The following is an 18241-nucleotide window of genomic DNA, read 5'->3' as shown; positions in this document are numbered from 1 at the left end:
GTCATTTGTTATTCAAATATTTCAAATTTTGGAGCTCGATGACCTTATAAGTTTTTGAATTTCTAAGCTGTCGATCTGTTAAAGAAAAAACACATAAACTCCTAATTTAATGGGAAGGCATATTTTTATTAGAAAGAATATTATTTGGCTACATCTTAGATGGTCCACATGTTGAGTGCAATATTCGATGATTCATTCGAGCACTTCGAATGGTAACTGCCGAATGACACGCATGATGTTTTGCTCCAATGCCTCAATCGAAGCGGTATTGTCCGAAGAAACTTAAACTTTAGACTTTACATATCCTCACAGAAAATAGTCTAACGGTGTGATATCAAACGAGCTTGCTGCTCTGCAAGTTGCTCTTTGTCCCAAATGCGGCAATTTGCTTGTTTATACACCCATTGAGCCATAAATTGATCTTATCGCTGAATAAATTAGGCACGAAAACGTTGGAACTTCTTGGAAGTTTTCAAGAGCCCACAGAGCGAAACAATGTCGCTGCGAAGGTCGAGCGGCGTCTATTCTTATACAAACTGTATTTTGTGTGCTTTAAATTTAAGATCTCAACGCACCAATTATTTCACCAAGTTATTCCATACAGGTTGCTCTATAATATACAGTCTCATTGAACTTTATAAAAGAAGGATTTCTTCGAAGAATGTTATGAACTACTCCATTCGCAAAAAATGTCGTTATTGATGAATAAGAGTACGGTTTGCCGTATATGCTCTGATCAGCTCGCCTTACCTTGCAATTAATCTATGTATCTAGCCTAAAAGTTCTCTGTGTTTTATATTTAAAATAATTTATAATTTCGTTTTCAACACTCACTTTACTCGAAGAGAACACAACGTGGCTATGGCTAGTCCAATAAGTTAGCTGTTAGAGCAGATGTTTTTTTTCTTTTCATCTCCTCTCAAACTCGTTGGCAATTCAGTTTCAGCAAATTAACTTAGAAATCGCTAATTGTCCTTAAGTGTTTCTGAAGAAATTTTTTATACAATTATAATCATGGCACTGCCACGTTTTGTCAATAGAAAACAAGAGCAAAATGCTTAGTAAACTTATTTTATTCCAGCGCTAATATTTCCATCCCATCCCCTTACTATACCCTTACCATGCAGCGCTACAACCTTGTGTCAATTCTAAGTCATGCCCAAAGCTAATTGTACAACTTCTCACACCTTTTTGCATACGCCCGCTAGGTGGCGCACAGATTTGCTAATCCAACCATTTGGTGACCATTTTGATGGCTGTAATTACACATAAAAGCAGTGAAGACATTCTCGCTTGCGCATAAATATGCGCATGTAAATGTGAAAAGTTTTTACAAGTCATTTCTACTGCACATAATTGTTGTTGTCATTTGTTGTTTGTATTGTATTTTGTGGCGTTGTAGTTTTATGAGTTTGGTAAACAAGATTAGAAAAGTTTGGTGAGCGCACGTTGGCACTTACCACGCCACCAAAACAATAAGCCATCAATAGCAGCGCCATAGCATACTTTTAGGCGTTTAAGGGCTTGACAAAGTTTTCTAGGTGTGCACACTTCGTGTCGCTTTGTTTGTGTGTGAACGTGTGTGAGTGTGTCTGTTATTGAATAAAAATTAGTTACGCGTCTCTTTTTGGTTTTGCGGCAAATTGCATTGGTCACTTTTGCTTACTTGAGCGCCTAAATGTGCCTATTTGGAGGAATTGAATTAAACAAGTTTCTATTTTAAAGTAATGCTATAAAAAGACTTTCTTTGAATACCAAAAGCAAAGTGAAGCAACAACAAATATTTAGAGCTATTAATAAATTTTGAAGATTGAGCGAATTGCTTGTGTGAATTTTTCTTCAGTGAAAGGGGAGCAGCTGCGTCTTAAATGTTTGAAATTGCCGAGCTTAGAGCCAACAACAATCTGTATCATAGAGTGAATAGCGAGCTGACATTTCAGCGCGCAATTTTGTCGGTTCTCTTTTTCCAAAAATGCACGATATTGGCGCGATTTCTTACGGAAATTTGTTCTCCCAAGCGAGGTAAGCTTAATGACCTGCGCTTAGGTGTCCACACGCTTTGCGGTATAATTTCAGTACTTCCTGAATTTGGCATTAAGACATGTCGTTTCATTATTTCATTTCTCTTTCTAATTTGCGAAAGTGTAATCCGCTTTAGTTTAACATTTATATCTCTGAAAAAACAAAAACAAAACAAAGCGCAGCTGCTATGCCTAATTCAGACAGCAATGACCAATTTGCAGCTTGCCGGTGCTTTTATCGTTTTTCAAAAACCTTATTTGATAGACGCATACGTATTTGTGTGTGAGAGTTTTTTTTTGTTGTGAGTATGTGTGTGAATGCGTTTGTACGTGTACAACTAAGCTGCTTAGTATAATATACACTCAACCGAATGAAACAAAAGCTTAGGCTTAATGCGCTGCCAAGTAGATATACTATACGCACACATTCATATATACGATACATATTTATATATATATATATATGTACATATATGAAAAAGGAAGTTCGCAGTGGAGAAAAAAGGCTTAGAAAAGTAAGGTCGCTGCGAAAATAAAAATGCCGCAAATGTGTAATAGCAAGAAGTCAGCGCTCTTGGTGAACCGGAAGTCGGTTAAACGTCGAAGTGGTGGAAGCATGTTTTCCCGTTTCTGTTGACATTTCCGCTTCCGCTGCCTGCTTTGTGCGAAACAAAAGAATGCTGAAAACACGAGCGCAAATACATTATACAAAAATACAAATACGAATTTCTTGCTTCTCACACACATAACCACAACAAATGCTTGCGTATCGACTTATGTATATACATATATTTTCGCGTATACATATGCAAGCGCAAATTTGTTTGCCAGCGCATTTATTCAGCTGAATTTATGTGCAAAACGCTTCCTCTACAAACGAAGCAGGCCACTCGCACCCTCGCTGTTTGTTGCTCTTATTTGTATTAGTCATAACTGTTGCATATGTGCGGCGGCTGTTGCTGCAGCACTGCCGCTGACAAGCGAAAGGCGTGCCTGCCCCAAACAAGCAAATACACACAGTCAAACTAGCAGTTTGTACACCGAACACGTAGTCTGTGTAGACTTTGTTTTAAACACTAAAACGGATATCCGACAATATGTCCTCGAGGTATATTAAGCGAGTAGTCTTAACCTCTGAAATAAACCTTGGCAGCAAGCACATAATAGAAAATGTTAAGTGCGCTTTTCTACTTGAGCGGGACAAGTAGTGAGGGCATGCTTAGCGCTACTGAACTTCAAAGAGAGATGGAGTGAATGTTAGTGGAGAGAAGTGACGGAAGACGTGGCAAAGGCAAATAAGAAAAGAGTCTTTACTACCAACAAGTGGAGATTAAAGTTTCTAGAAAGAGAATTGTCCATACGAGTATTTCTTAAAAAAAGTATGTTGGTGCGAAAGTTAACGAAGCGTCAATGGCGACCATTATTGCGCCATGATAACCGACCATTTGATACCTGAGATACCAAGACAGCGCCACTTCCTATGTATTGCATCAATCAATGGATTCATTGAGAGAACACTTTGATGAGCAGATAATTTTTGAGCCGGTCGATTGGCCTGCAAGATCGGGTTATATAACACAGTTAGACTTTTTGCTGTGGGGATATGTAAAAATGTAAGGTCTATGCGGACAATACCGCTTTGATTGAGGCCTTGGAGCAAAACATCATGCGTTTTATTCGCCAGTTACCAGTCGAAGTGCTCGAATGAGTCATCGAAAATTGAACTAAACGAGTGGACCATCTGAGACGTAGCCGCGGCCAACATTTCACAGAGAAAACCTTCAAAACATAAATGTTAAAGAATGTTCTTTCGAATGATAATAAACATACCTCACTAAATTTTAAGTTTCTGTGTGTTTTCTTCAAAAAAGTAGAGAGCCAAAATGAAACAAAAATTTTCGAACTTTCATAAGACTTCGTAAATTGAAAGAGCATGTTTTTCTAATAACTGCACATTATTTTGCTTAGAATGAATTAAATCGGCTGAAAACTTTCCCTAGACTCCATATGCCAAAACAGACAAGTCTTATGTACCTTATGGTATTACCACGGCTATAATCCTTGAAAGTTGCAAGAGTATGAAATGTTCGGTTATTCCCACTTCCTTACATGTTTACTAATAATTTTAAATAGCGAAATATAATTCACGCCAAGTTGCACTAATTTTCTACTCCAAACAACAGTTAACGCCCACTGAGATGACGTGGAGGGAAAATTTTTCTAAACTTCCCCATTCTCTACACGAAATTATATTGTTTCGGTGGGAAGAACGCTGTTATTGCACATATGGCTATGTCTCTCTGTTCTCTGTGGTTCGATGTATGTGTATGCTTGCATTCTTCATAAAATTTACACGTTCACACGTCGTATGACAAACGTCAACCGTCTTTTGTGCGCAAAATTTGGCAAGGACTTCGCCTCAGCAGCCGCAGCGCCTGCCGCCACACACATCCTGCTGCTGTCACACGAAGGCAAATGTAATTGTCGTTCTGCTCGCTATATAGTTGCTGCTGCTATTGTTCTTGTTCTTGTTGTTGTCATTGTTGCGCTAGTGTCTTTAGCTGGCACCAAGTATTTGCATGCTTTTTGCTTTGCCCAACTATTTGCCGTTGTTATTGTAGTTGTTGTACATAATTGGTATTTGAATGCATGCTGGAACAATGTCGACGCGCACGCGCCTGCTGCAAATTTAATTTATGACCAAGCGAGTGACGGCCTATACAAAAGCCATAGCCTCTATTTATATGTAAATATGCGCACACAAGCATTCACACACACGTGCAACGGCAGTTACATGGCGACACATGAGCATGTGTGTGTGTGTAGGCTCCGCATCGCCTAGACAAACACGTGCCACTCCACAAACGCTTGTTCCTGCCTGCCACCCACATGTTATGGCAATGACAGCAACGCTTAACTATTTCAGCTAATTAATTTATCTGCTCAAACTATTGTTCGAAGGCATGTAAGTGAATGTATGCCCAAATATGTGGGTGATGGTTTGTTGTTTTGAATGCTTCGGCGCGCTACGCCTGCATTTAGCATTGAAAAGTGTCAAATGTGTCAATAAGCAAGTGCCGCTGGCAAGCGCTTTTCTGACAACTTGAGCATTGTGCACGGGAATTCAATTATTTCCACGCAAATTCCGTTAACAGTTGGCGTTTAGCTTAACTTTTGGCGGGTAATGTTTTGAGCTCTCAATGGACCATTTAATTAAATTCAGTTTCGTGTTCTGTTCTACTGATTGGTGCGCTTGGTTCGGTAGAACTAAGCATTATTTATAGGAAATATCCATATCTGCAGGCTCCAATCTCCGCAGATAACAACTTGAAAGCCAAGTAGTAGTCTTTCTCTTTTGGTGACTTCGCTAGACGGGTTCTGCCTGCTAGTTTTTACTGCCTAAACGCTTCTTCTTCTTCTTTACTGGCGTAGACACCGCTTACGCGGTTATAGCCGAGTCAACAACCGCGCGTCAGTCGTTTCTTCTTTTCGCAAGGTGGCGCCAATTGGAGATTTCAAGCGAAGCCAGGTCCTTCTTCACCTGGTCCTTCCAAAGTAGTGGAGGTCCTCCTCTGCTTCCCCCGGCGGGTACTAAACACTTACTCTCGTGATTGTCGAGTCCCGTACGTTTATAGAAGTACTTCTTACTTCTAACGGGTTTTTCAATAAGAGCGCTATGAATGACGAAATACTTTATTCCTGTGAAAGTACATTCGAATGTCATTATGTATGTATGAAACTCGATTTATTTTGCATGACCACAAGAGGACATGCTTGCAGAAGTCCAGACCCTGAACCCAATTCTCGACAGTTTTGAAGCATAAATCGAGCGCTCCTGCTGCAATTAGTTGTTCGGTATTCATACGAAGTTCATAAATCGTCTCTGGCTTGTTTGCATAAACCATAGACTTGACGTAGCCCCACAGGAAATAGTGTAGCGGCGTCAAATCGCACAACCGAGGCGGCCAATTGACTGGGCCATTTCGGGAGACAAAACATTCACTAAACTTGGTTTTCAATAAACAGATTGTGACATTCGCTGAGTGGCTTGTGACGCCGTCCTATTGGAACCACATATTTTCCATGTCCATATCATCCCATTCGGGCCAAAAATAATCGGTTAACATTGAGCGGTAGCCCATTCACAGTAACGTGCCGGGTTTGATCATCACGGAAGAAGTACAGCCCAGTGACGCCGCCGGCCCATAAACGACACCAAACCGTAATACAGTAGAGTCCCGATTATCCGGATCAAATAAAAGCAGGTGTATTCCGTATAATCAAAAATCCGGATAATCGATTTCAAAGCAAATCACACAATATTTAAATTATAATAAAGTTTTATTACGTAATAAGTTTTACAAGTGAAGTTAAGATAATATGTACGATATATAAAAACCGAGCTATAACGATAAATAATGTAATACATAATGCCTATGTAATTTAAAATTTTGGTTGGAAATAATTTGTTATTGGTCTTTGACGTAAAGAATCACATCGTTTCATTGCGGCCAAGTCCGTGATGCGTTTCAGTTGTAACAAACCACTTTCTTTGTCTTTCAAACCACTTAAAAGCTTTATATTGCTTTCAAGCTTCAAAAGCTTCTGCGTGAGATAGTAATTGACATACATCCCCAGTTTCAGTCTCTTCTTCATCTTCTCTCTCATTATTTATTATCGGACGCGAAAATAAACTTGTCGTAACATGTATCATTGCGCCGTCAAAACATTTTTAAATTGACAATTAGAGCCGAGACGAATGAGTCCGGATAATCGATGTTCGGATAATCGGGATTCTACTGTTTTTTTTGGATGCAATGGTGACTCATGGGGTACGTATGGATTGCTGCCTGACCAGTATTACATATTTTGCTTATTGACGAAGCCACTCACCCTGAAATGAATCTCATCACTGAAGATGATTTTTCAATGAAATTCCGGATCATTTTCAAGTTTCAAGTCAATCATCTTGCATCCTCTTTGTCTCACTGGCACGGAAACCTTTTGTACTGTGCCTGTGGATTCAAAATTTTCTGCTTGCTCAATTATTGATCTGCCAGGACGATTATGACGACCATAATATAGTGACTCCGAATTTCGGTAGTAAATTTTACATATTTCGACTCATTATTGCCGCGTATGTCTTTCCATCATGAAATGGCCAACTTTATTGAAGGAAAATGTCAAATGAGCGCAAAAAATATGGCGTCGTTTGCTATCCTTATTGGTCTACGTTTGTAGCATTCCAATTAAAAAACTCGTTAATAGAATGTTCTTGGCAACATGAATTCAACCTAAGCCTCTGAAATCCGTACATTTGTAACCAGAGCTTTTACATTATTTTAGATTTTTGTTACGCCTGCATTTTTGGCCATAATACATGTTCCATCGACCTAAGTATTTGGATTTTGCTGTGATTCAATCAAAAAGCAGCTACATGGTTTCCTCAAAACACCGTTTCCATCGTTGTAGACCCGGAACTAATAACTGATTTTTACAATTTCAGGCATTTTACGAGCAGAAAGAATGTTGAGTTGCTCCATAATCTCCTAAAGATATCAGGAATATCCGACGTTGTACTTTAGCTAAAGCTGACTGAACTAAAACACAGCAATCAACGCAATTATGTATTTACATACACACACCGCCGCATAAGCTCACATTGGCTTGCATAAGCAGGCTTAATAATAGCGACATGTGCAACCCTTGCAAGCACTGTTATCCAATGCCATGCAACAATGAGTAGATTTTGAGCGGAAGTGATTGGCTGAAATTATGCATGCTTGCATTCCATGCAAGTCGCCAAGGCGCAGTGATGCATTGTGCACGCATGCAATATATATGTATAGTACCGTTTTTCACTTAATATAAGCAATCAGAGTGGGTTTGCCATGCAATTGAGAATGAACTGGTTCTTCCCTTGTGTGTGAACTGAGTCTCAGAAGGGAATTTCCTTCAAAGTAACCAAATACTGACAAATTTCACCTTCCAGACAATATTTTGGACTAAATAAAACCGACAGCAGATGTTGGATTTTTGGAATGCTCTTTTTATAATACACATATTTTGCAGCTGCTGCTGCGGATAACAAGTTTAGAATAGATTAATTTATGCGCGCACAATATTTAATAAGGATAGTGTTTGGAGAGTATTTGGTTCTGTGTTTTACGATGCTATATGTATTCATGGAGTAAATTGTCAGTTTCTCCCCTCGCGGCGAGAACGGCAACTCTTCACGACTCTATCAAAGTAGAAGCCGTGCGGGCATCTCAATCTCTCTACACGCCCGTTGAGGCACACGTAGAAGCGGCGGAAAAATCTGCGGTCTGCGAGATAGGTACCATCGCTCAAGTTGACGCAATCACTTTCGGAAGTGTAAAATTCCGCAGGAAGATTGGATGCATCACTCTCATCACGATCGTCATCGTCATAATAATCGAATTGCCACAAAATTTCTGCTGTTGCACATGGCGTTGTTACACACGGTTCTGGTGTTGTTGTACAGGGTGCTGGCGTTGTTTTGCACGGCGTTGGTGTTGTTATGCAAGGTGTTGGTGTTGTTATACACGGTGTGGGTGTTGTTATGCACGGCGTTGGTGTTGTTTTGCACGGCGTTGGTGTTGTTATGCAAGGTGTTGGTGTTGTTATACACGGTGTGGGTGTTGTTATGCACGGCGTTGGCGTTGTGGGCTTACACGTGCAGGGTGTTGGTGTTGTTATGCACGGTGTTGGCGTTGGTGTTGTGCAGGGTACCGTAGTTATTTCTGGTTCACATGTAGTTGTTGTTGTCTTTGTGGTCGTCGTCTTTGTAGTGGTGCTTTTGGTGGTGGTTGACTTTGTGGTTGTTGGAGTTGTGCAGGTTGTTGTAGTTGGTGTGGTTTCACATGGTGTGGGTGTTGTGGGCTTACACGTGCAGGGTGTTGGTGTTGGTGTATCACATGACGGTGTTGGCGAAGGAGTTGTGCAGGGTGCCGCAGTTGTTTCTGGTTCACACGTAGTTGTTGTTGTCTTTGTGGTCGTCGTCTTTGTAGTGGTGCTTTTGGTGGTGGTTGACTTTGTGGTTGTTGGAGTTGTGCAGGTTGTTGTAGTTGGTGTGGTTTCACATGGTGTGGGTGTTGTGGACTTACACGTGCAGGGTGTTGGTGTTGGTGTATCACATGACGGTGTTGGCGAAGGAGTTGTGCAGGGTGCCGTAGTTGTTTCTGGTTCACACGTAGTTGTTGTTGTCTTTGTGGTCGTCGTCTTTGTAGTGGTGCTTTTGGTGGTGGTTGATTTTGTGGTTGTTGGAGTTGTGCAGGTTGTTGTAGTTGGTGTGGTTTCACATGGTGTGGGTGTTGTGGACTTACACGTGCAGGGTGTTGGTGTTGGTGTATCACATGACGGTGTTGGCGAAGGAGTTGTGCAGGGTGCCGTAGTTGTTTCTGGTTCACACGTAGTTGTTGTAGTCTTTGTGGTCGTCGTCTTTGTAGTGGTGCTTTTGGTGGTGGTTGATTTTGTGGTTGTTGGCTTGGTAGTTGTTGTTTTTGTTGTTGTTATTATAGTTGGCTCCGGTGTTGCACAGGGTGTTGGTTCTGGCGTAGCACACGGCGTTGGCGTTGGTGTGTCACATGGTGGTGTTGTAACGCACGGTGTTGGTGTTGTTATACATGGTGTTGGTGTTGTTACACATGGTGTTGGTGTTGTTATACACGGTGTTGGTGTTGTTGCACATGGTGTTGGTGTTGTAACACACGGTGTTGGTGTTGTTATACACGGTGTTGGTGTTGTAACACACGGTGGTGTTGTAACGCACGGCGGTGGTGTTGTTATACATGATGGTTCTTCAAATGGTTCCGGGAAATAAAATGGATACTCTCTTTCTCCATCATCCGTATCTTGATTTTCCCGATTTACATAACACTTAGCAAGATCAGGGAATGTACAAGCTTTCGTCTCAGAATCAAACTGCAATCCCCTGCGACATCTGCGCGATATAGCTCTGCCACGTCTGCAGATGTAGTAACGATAGCAGCTATATTCGTCCGGCAGAAGTTCCCCAGACCTATAGGATGAACAATCCGGCGTGCTACGATCACGACATGCCGTAAGTGTTTGTGGACCCACAGCAAATACTAGCAGTAGAAAGTAAACTGAAAAATCAAGCAGACATTTACGGTTATAATAAAGGTTAAAGCCCAATTCGAAGAAAACTTACGTGGTCTCATCTTTGCACTACTCTATTTGCCGAATCGGTTGTGATGAACGAACCTTATTTCGCATACTGAAAATACGTTAGGTGAGCAGCTATTTTTATATGCCACACCAATCAGCTACAAAGCAACTAATTACTATTCATTTCGTAAAAATATACCGGAAAAACACTTGAGATTTCCTGTTCCGTGTCTAAAAGTTACATATGCACTACAAGCAGTTTGTACTTACCGACGCATTCCATACACCACAACTAATTACTAAATAACTGATAAGAACCGCTCTCACAGCATTTGGTTACAAAAATGTTATCTTTCCCTGAGATAAACATAGTTTTGGTTGTTCTGACATTTAAATTTATTTATATTTCTCTATAGATATTGATTTCGCTTTGCGCTTAAAGCGATGCTGTATCGGTTTCAGTAGTTTACTGCCCACCAGATCGACAGTTTCTGCTGGCGAAAGTCAGCATGTCAAGCGAGGCGGGTCTTACACTTTGGTTATCTTATATGTTCATCACTGGGCGAACAAAATTCCAAAACAAATAAAAATTCTCTGCAAACCGATTCCGGAAACGGTTAGCCAAAATATTCACAAATACTTCAAGTACAAAAGGCTTGGGATTTTTTGTTTTTCTGCACGACAGCATATCGTCACCTAAATTGCAAAATATCGTAACATAACTTTTCATAAGTTTACAGGCGAGAAAAAACAATACAATAGAAACCACTCATATTGAAACAAAATTTGAGTTTTGGTTATAAAATGGTTATATGTTGGTTATATATTGGTTAAATATTACTTATATAATGGGTATATATTGGTTACAACTGACAGCTTAAGCTGGAAATTTTATGCTACATATATGTAACATGATGTAGTGAATCATGACCAATAAAAAACTCAAAAAAACGATTTTTCGATGATAAGTTGTTGCATTTTATGCGACGATATGTGTCTACCAGCAGAGATTAAAAATACTTTGCCGATTTTATTGATATTTGTGTGCATTTATTGAGTTTAGGCATTACGCTTTCACATACGCCAGCTGGGTCTTTACTTGTACCACAAATTATTTTATTTTTTTTTAAGTTTACTTGCTTAGAAGCATAATTATTATATTTCAACAAACACTACTATGGTGTTTAGTGCCGGCTCAGAGCTTTTTATTGACTTTAATATGCCGAAAACATTAAAAACTTATTTTGAAAATTATTCTAGGGCTAAACTTTGTGCACTTCAAATGTTCGGTACGCATACTGACGCCTGCTTCCACTGAAATATCGAATTCGAGAATTGCAGCTAGCTATAAATACATATATAAATATGTAAATATACTCGTAGGTGTTCATATATTGCATGGTTTCGGGCAATTTCGCATATAGTAGCATATCTATTGCATAGAATATGCAATATTATTTACATTTACATTTACAAATGCATAAAAATAACTTTCAACGAATTTTCAGCTATTTCCGTTTGGTGGAGTTCTTATTTCCGCTTGGCTCTTGTATTTTTACAAAATTTAATGAACAACCCAACTGCAGTGTGAGGATCGCAAGTTCAGTTACTTATTTACAGTCCCTCAAAACGATAAAATGCTGGATATGTTGATTACAGGACATACTGATTACTGGATATATTGATTACAGGACGTATTGTTTATATTTTGGCATACGAAAGCTCTTTCTACTCGCTTGCCGCGAAAACTCAGAATCGACCAAAACATCGTATCTGAATCAACACTTAGCAAATTTTCGCTATCCCCACTTCTCAAAAAAAACACGCTGTAAAGAATTTTAAAGACGTTGAAAAGATAGTCAGCATGGCGGCGAGCAATTTGAACCAAATTTATCTAGTAACGGGTTTTTGAATAAGAATGTAACCACCACTGGTTGGAGTATCAATGAAATTCTTCGTCACTGGCCTGTTGGCATAGACCATAGACTTGACGCAACCCCATAGGAAATAGTATAAAGGCCTCAAATCGCACGACCGAGGCTGGCAATTGACTGGGCCATTTCATGAGATAACACGTTCACCAAACTTGGTTGTCAATAAATCGATTTTGACATTCACTGTGTGGCTTGTGGCGTCGTCCTGTTGGAACCACATATTACTCAAGTCCATATCATCCCACTCGGGCCAAAAATATTCGGTTATCATTGAGCGGTAGCGATTCGAATTCACAGTAACGTTGCCGGTCTTGATCATCACTGAATAAGTACGGTCTAATGATGCCGCCGGCACATAAACCACACCAAACCGTAATTTTTTCGGGATACAGTGGTGACTCATGGAATACATGTGGATTTCTGTTTGACCATGAAATGAACCTAATCGCTGAAGATGATTTTTCGATGAAAATCCAGATCATTTTCATGTTGTTGCTGAGCTCAATTCACGAACATGCGACGATTCTGGTGGTTAAGTGGCTTCAGTTCTTACATTAGTATGATCTTTTAAGCTTGCAGATCAAGATCTTTTCGCAAAATTCGCCACAACCACAACGAGTTTTCACACAACATCATTTCACAACGACGTTACAGGGATGCCCAACGCTTGAGAACGTCGTGTGAGAGACTGATTTGGGTCTTCCTCAATTGATGCGCTAGCGGCAGCAATATTCTCAACACTATGGGCACATCTTTGTCTCACTGGCACGGTAATCGTTTGTACTGTGCCTGTGGATTCACGTTTTTCCACTAGATGCTTAATTTTTGATCTGAGCGGTCGATTGTGATGAACATAAATAGTAAATTTCAATGATTTCGGCTCGTTATTGGCGCGTACATCTTTCCACGATGAAATGGCAAAACTTATTGAAAAAAAATGTCAAAAGAGCAGGAAAAATATTCTTCTAGTTCTTCGACTCAAATGTAGGAAATCGGGAAGCTATTGCTCCCATATATAAAATATCCATCATTGAAGTTAGAATCTCTGACTGAATGAATGTAAAAATCTCTGGAAATAAAAAAAAAAAAATTTCGTGGGTGGCAATATTAACTGGTTACTTACCGGTTTACTACCCGGAAGTTTTTACAAAGATAGAAAATTTAAACGAAAAAGTTCAATAATACAAACCAATCATCAATGCTTATAAGTAAATGCTGAATTTAGTCGAGTAGAGCTGCTATCCAAGCGAAATCGATTGCGAAAATGTTTTCTTTGTAACCAAGCTTTATTTTGCGATACAATACAGTTCTTGCAGAGAAGCTTTTATCTTTGTGAATGATATTACAGGTTCGTTGCAATCAAAGTTAAGGTTTCTTTTTGTTTCTAATTTCACTTTAGGTGTGCGCCCTACTGCTTCTGTTCGAATTCATAGTGCATTGTTATGTTCAGCTTTAGCATAGTTTTAGGCGTTAACTATGGCGTGATCAGTTCGTTTTGTTTTCGTATTATATTTTAGTTTTTTTTTTTTAAACCGTTAATTAAGCAAAATGTCTATACGCTCTAGGCAACAAATTGTTAAAGTAAAAATTTTAACAAATAAAATAAACTTATAGAAAATCAAAGAAATGCATAAGTGCTTCCACGACCCAAAAAATACTAAATTGATCAGATTTTTATATACTTTCACACATTTATAAACATGTTTATATGTATTGATGTATGTGTATAAAGAAAATAAGCGTAAATACACTTTTGTTTCAACTTAATTTACATTACAAAATCTTCGTTATTTAATTGATTATTTTTCCATATCACAAAAGGCAAATCCGATGCATAACTATCTGCCTACATGTAAGCCAAACAAAACAATGTTAAATTGCGCACAATTCAATTAAAATTGATTGTTTTGACAGAGTATGTAAATGTATATTAAAATGGTGAAGGTCTACTAAGGCAAGCAGCGCTGCGGGAAATTCACCAAAAAATATTTGCAGTTACGGTATGGTGAAATTTCAAAGGCTCATACGATTTTCCACTAGGTTTTGAAAAATATGTATGTACACTCGTATATTTGCTATCAAACCTAAACATGTTTCGAGTTTTTAAAGAAAAATGCTCACTCATTTATTCAGCCATACATAAATCCATGAATTCCTACTGGGTTGCGCATACACATACATACACATCCACAAAAATATATGCCGCAGATTGTTTTGTAATTGATTTCTGCAATATTTCGATATGAATTATGCAATTAAGAGTTACAGGCGCACACATACACGCACATGCATGTGTGCGGGGTGCCAAGAGTGCACAGCAAATATCCTCAAGTAGGCACAAGAAAAATGCAAATGTGAGTTAAGTAAATTCACTTGTATACATGTGGCACCGCTGCTGCGAAATGCCTTTAAATTATACAAATTATAAATATCTACATACAAATTGAGTTTCATTAAGCCAAGCTAAGCATGCTGTGCTGTGCTGCTGCTGCTACGCAAAGGATTAAGTATTCATGCGAGCTCAGGCTACAGTTAATAATTGCAAATTGTTAAATGATTTGCTCAATGTAAACACAGATTTAAAGATGCGCACGACACTCGAATTAAGGGATTTTTGATTAACACGCAGAGAAAATGCCCGAGCAGTATTTAGCCACATGTGGTTGCATCATTAAGTAAACAATAAATTTCAATTAAAACATTGACAATGCGCACAAATGACATTATTTAATGTGGATGTACAAAAAAGTTGATTTTCATAATTAATTTGGAAATAAAGGAAGTAAGGAAGTTGGGTTAGATTAGATTAGAGGGGCGATCGCTCAGCATGACGGCGGATTTTACGCTTATTAAAGTTTAATTTTGCAGCTTAATGAACTATTTTCTTCCATTTTTCCTTTACTACACCAATGATAAGATAATGTGTTCTGGGGCGTAATCGCTTTCTCTCTTTAAATAGTATCTACATACATACGCTAGACCAGTTTTTATCGGTTAATTTGTGATATAGTGGATGTAGGGATCAAGAATACAATATTTTGCTTGACATGTTCCTCGGTATACAAAAATAAAGAAATCGATGCATGCATTCCTCTATATCACTGGTCTCTGCTTACAGCGTTTGTCCGGAAAGTAATAGGACTGATTTTCTTCACCATGAATTTGTTCCTCCTGAACAAACCGTCAACACCAAGTTTTACGTGGAAGTCTTCAGGGGACTCAAACGAATGGTCAATCGGGTCCAACAAGACATCCCACCCGATTGTAAGTTGCACCACGACCACGCCTCGGCTCACACCGCCTTTCTTATGAACAGCTACCTAACCAAGACCAGCATCCCAACGCTTTCGCAGCCAGCCTACAGCCCAGATGTGGGAACAGGGATTTTTTTTTTGTTTTATTGCTTGAAAATGCCGTAAAAAAGGGGATCCAAGCAGCATGCAGCTCGGCTCTCACGGCTATTCCGGAGAATGTGAATGTGAGAATCCGTGGCGTCTTCAATGCTTGGAAATCGCGCCGACAGCGCTGCATCGACGCAGAAGGAGCCTATTTTGAAAGTTTTTAAATAATTGTAACGATTGGTTCAGTAAATTTTATTAAATTGACTCGGTCCTATTATTTTCCGGAGAAACCCTATATCTTCCTCTAGCTCTCATATATAAGATACACATCATTTCTACACTTCCGGTTATATTAATACCATATGAATATCGGGAAGTAATTCACACTTCTTACGCGATATATAACATTTTCAAAAACATTTAGTAATCCTCTCCAGAATTTATTGTAGAAAATAAGAATTAGGGATTCCCATTTTCATGCTTCTTCAGAACCCATTATATTCGGCAGTTGGGTAGGAGTGCTGCCACTTCGGCCTCAATTAGCGCTAGATGCGTCTTTTTGATGCACTATCGTAGGACCTCTATAATCTTGCTATCTCGTTATCCGCTATACTTTTGAGAACGGCCATTCAAGGTTTGGTGCCTAATGAGTTCCACGCGATCTGTGTGTAGTTTGTGTTAGAGCTGGGCGTTCATAGAAAAAGTGGAAAACGGTTTTTTTGTTCCCTTTTTACATGTTCTTATAGGGCCGACGCGTTTTTACCGCATGTTCTCTAAAAAGCCAGTGCCCCGTTATAGTAGCCATAAGTCTGAAAATACTGTTCCTTGACACATGTAATAAAAGTCCTTAAACTGGAGCTATATCTACTTCATTATCTTTCTGTTAATTATAGATTTTCATCTGCTCTGGGCTATTTGTTCAAGGTGTGTCCATAGCTCCCTTTTTTGTACTCAGAGGTCATAGTATTAACTCCGCCTCAGATTCAGCTAGAGAAGCTCCTGACTTTGAAAACTCGTCTGCTTTTTCGTTACGAAAATGTTACTATGGCCGGGAACACGAAGCTTAAAGCCTTCCGGCAATTGTTACGCTGGAATTTAGATGACCAGCAATGCGACCTGACTATCCGTGTTTGTATATAGTACGTATGTTGCTTTCTGTATCCTCCCGTAGTCATTCAATATAACAAAACATACCTTCTCTATACCTGGCGCAACTGCTTCTAGGATGCTGTCTGAGTTCGGTTGTCGAATAGGGAGAGAAACACCATCGGAGTAAATACCTGCCCCTGTCCCGCAATCCATTTTGTACCCGTCGCTATGATGCAGTAGAATATTGAGCGCATCAGTCGAAAAAGCGTTAATGGCACCGACTGCTCTCTTTATGCCATTTAGTTTCTTGATAATATCATGCGTTTTGAATGCTATCTATCAAACTCTGCCCATTTTATTCATATATCATCATATATGATTTTCTTAGCGACATTTTTTGGAACCATTTTTGTAGACTTTTTGAAGTATTTGAGAGAGCTGGGCTGGGAAGTTTTCATGCATCCACCATACAGCCCTGACCTTGCGTCGTCGCACTACCATTTGTTTCGATCAATGCAGAACTCCCTTAATGGAGTGAGGTTGGCTTCAAGAGAAGTCTGTGAAAATTACTTGCAACAGTTCTACAAAATGGCAAGAAATGGTCGACTTAAATGGTAAATATTTGATGCATTAAAGTTGATTGTAAATATAAAGAAAAACAATAAGTTGAAGTTTGATAAGAAATACGAAAAGACTTTTTCGGCTATCCAATATCTCATTTTCTTACCGACATTCTTTTTGTGAATATTTTCGCAGACTTTGTCACAGAATACTCACGAGAATAATATACTCATATTTGAATATTTGATTAACATATACAAGTATATAAGAGGCATATAGTACATCCTCTCGATATACTCTTACTTGAAGAGTTCTCTAAATATTTGCAATTTGTGTAAACAAGTTCAGACTTCCTGCACGCGGTCCTTAATACATATTACAATACAAATATATTCGTGCACATTTGCAACGTTAAAGTTAGTTGTTGAAAATGCGGCCAAAATATATGCGCGCTTATGTAAGTTTACGTGAAAAGTTGGCGAAAGTGCAAGCAAACTAAATGAAGTACTCGGAGCGGCATGTAGCGTGAGGCAAAGAAGGTAAATACTTAGCAACAAAGTTTTTAACACGCATGCCGCCGGAATGCATAGTAGTTGGAGTGGCTACCTCAACGCACAAGCACGCATACTTAATAGGGATGAGCGCTAATATTCAAAAATTCAATTTTTTTTTATTACAATTGCTTGCAATGCGCGTGTAGAAATATATTTGTTATTTACTTTATTAAATTTAATAATTTTCTGTTAATTTTTGAAAATTTTTTTCACATGGCAACTATTACTGCGAACCACCCTAATAGCAGCATTACTTGAAGCGCATTTAAGCTTTCCTAAAAACATATTTGTGTAATTTCCTGACACTCAAGTATTTCCCGCCAACAACAACGAAAATGCAGCACTTTTGCAGCACTTTACTGTTACTGGCACTCTTATGCAATCAACTTCACTTTCAAGCGAACTTCGCTTTATTTTCACAAGTTGCTAAGTTCGCTGGTCAAATACCTGTCAAAAACAAAAGTGTAAAAAGGATATTTTATAAGAGTTGCACAAACTTAAAATACACAAAATTGAGATGTTAATGCTCAAGTGTGTGCCCACATTTGACTACTTTATTCGCTTATGTATTTTGTGTACGAGTGTGTGTG

The 18241-nt window shown here is 39.0% G+C and overlaps 1 protein-coding gene across 2 annotated transcripts; it reads right to left on the bottom strand.

Moving 5' to 3' along the window:
• Window positions 1-8049: 8049 nt before the first annotated feature.
• On the bottom strand, window positions 8050-10281 carry LOC120771905 (mucin-2-like). 2 transcript variants are annotated; one of them, XM_040100187.1, is made up of 3 exons: window positions 10216-10281; window positions 9514-10150; window positions 8050-9294 (listed from the first exon to the last, which is right to left on the bottom strand). In XM_040100187.1, exons 1-3 carry the CDS (start codon window positions 10223-10225, stop codon window positions 8220-8222), a joined length of 1722 nt encoding a protein of 573 aa, XP_039956121.1. In that variant the 5' UTR covers window positions 10226-10281; the 3' UTR covers window positions 8050-8219. The 2 variants fall into 2 exon arrangements, with proteins under 2 accessions (XP_039956121.1, XP_039956120.1); XM_040100186.1 differs by having other exon boundaries at window positions 8050-10150.
• Window positions 10282-18241: the final 7960 nt, after the last annotated feature.

The sequence above is a fragment of the Bactrocera tryoni genome, chromosome 3 (genome assembly GCF_016617805.1).
Source record: "Bactrocera tryoni isolate S06 chromosome 3, CSIRO_BtryS06_freeze2, whole genome shotgun sequence".
Taxonomy (NCBI): domain Eukaryota; kingdom Metazoa; phylum Arthropoda; class Insecta; order Diptera; family Tephritidae; genus Bactrocera; species Bactrocera tryoni.
The sequence above is the reverse complement of the archived record's forward strand: the minus strand, read 5'-3'. Positions and strand labels throughout refer to the sequence as shown.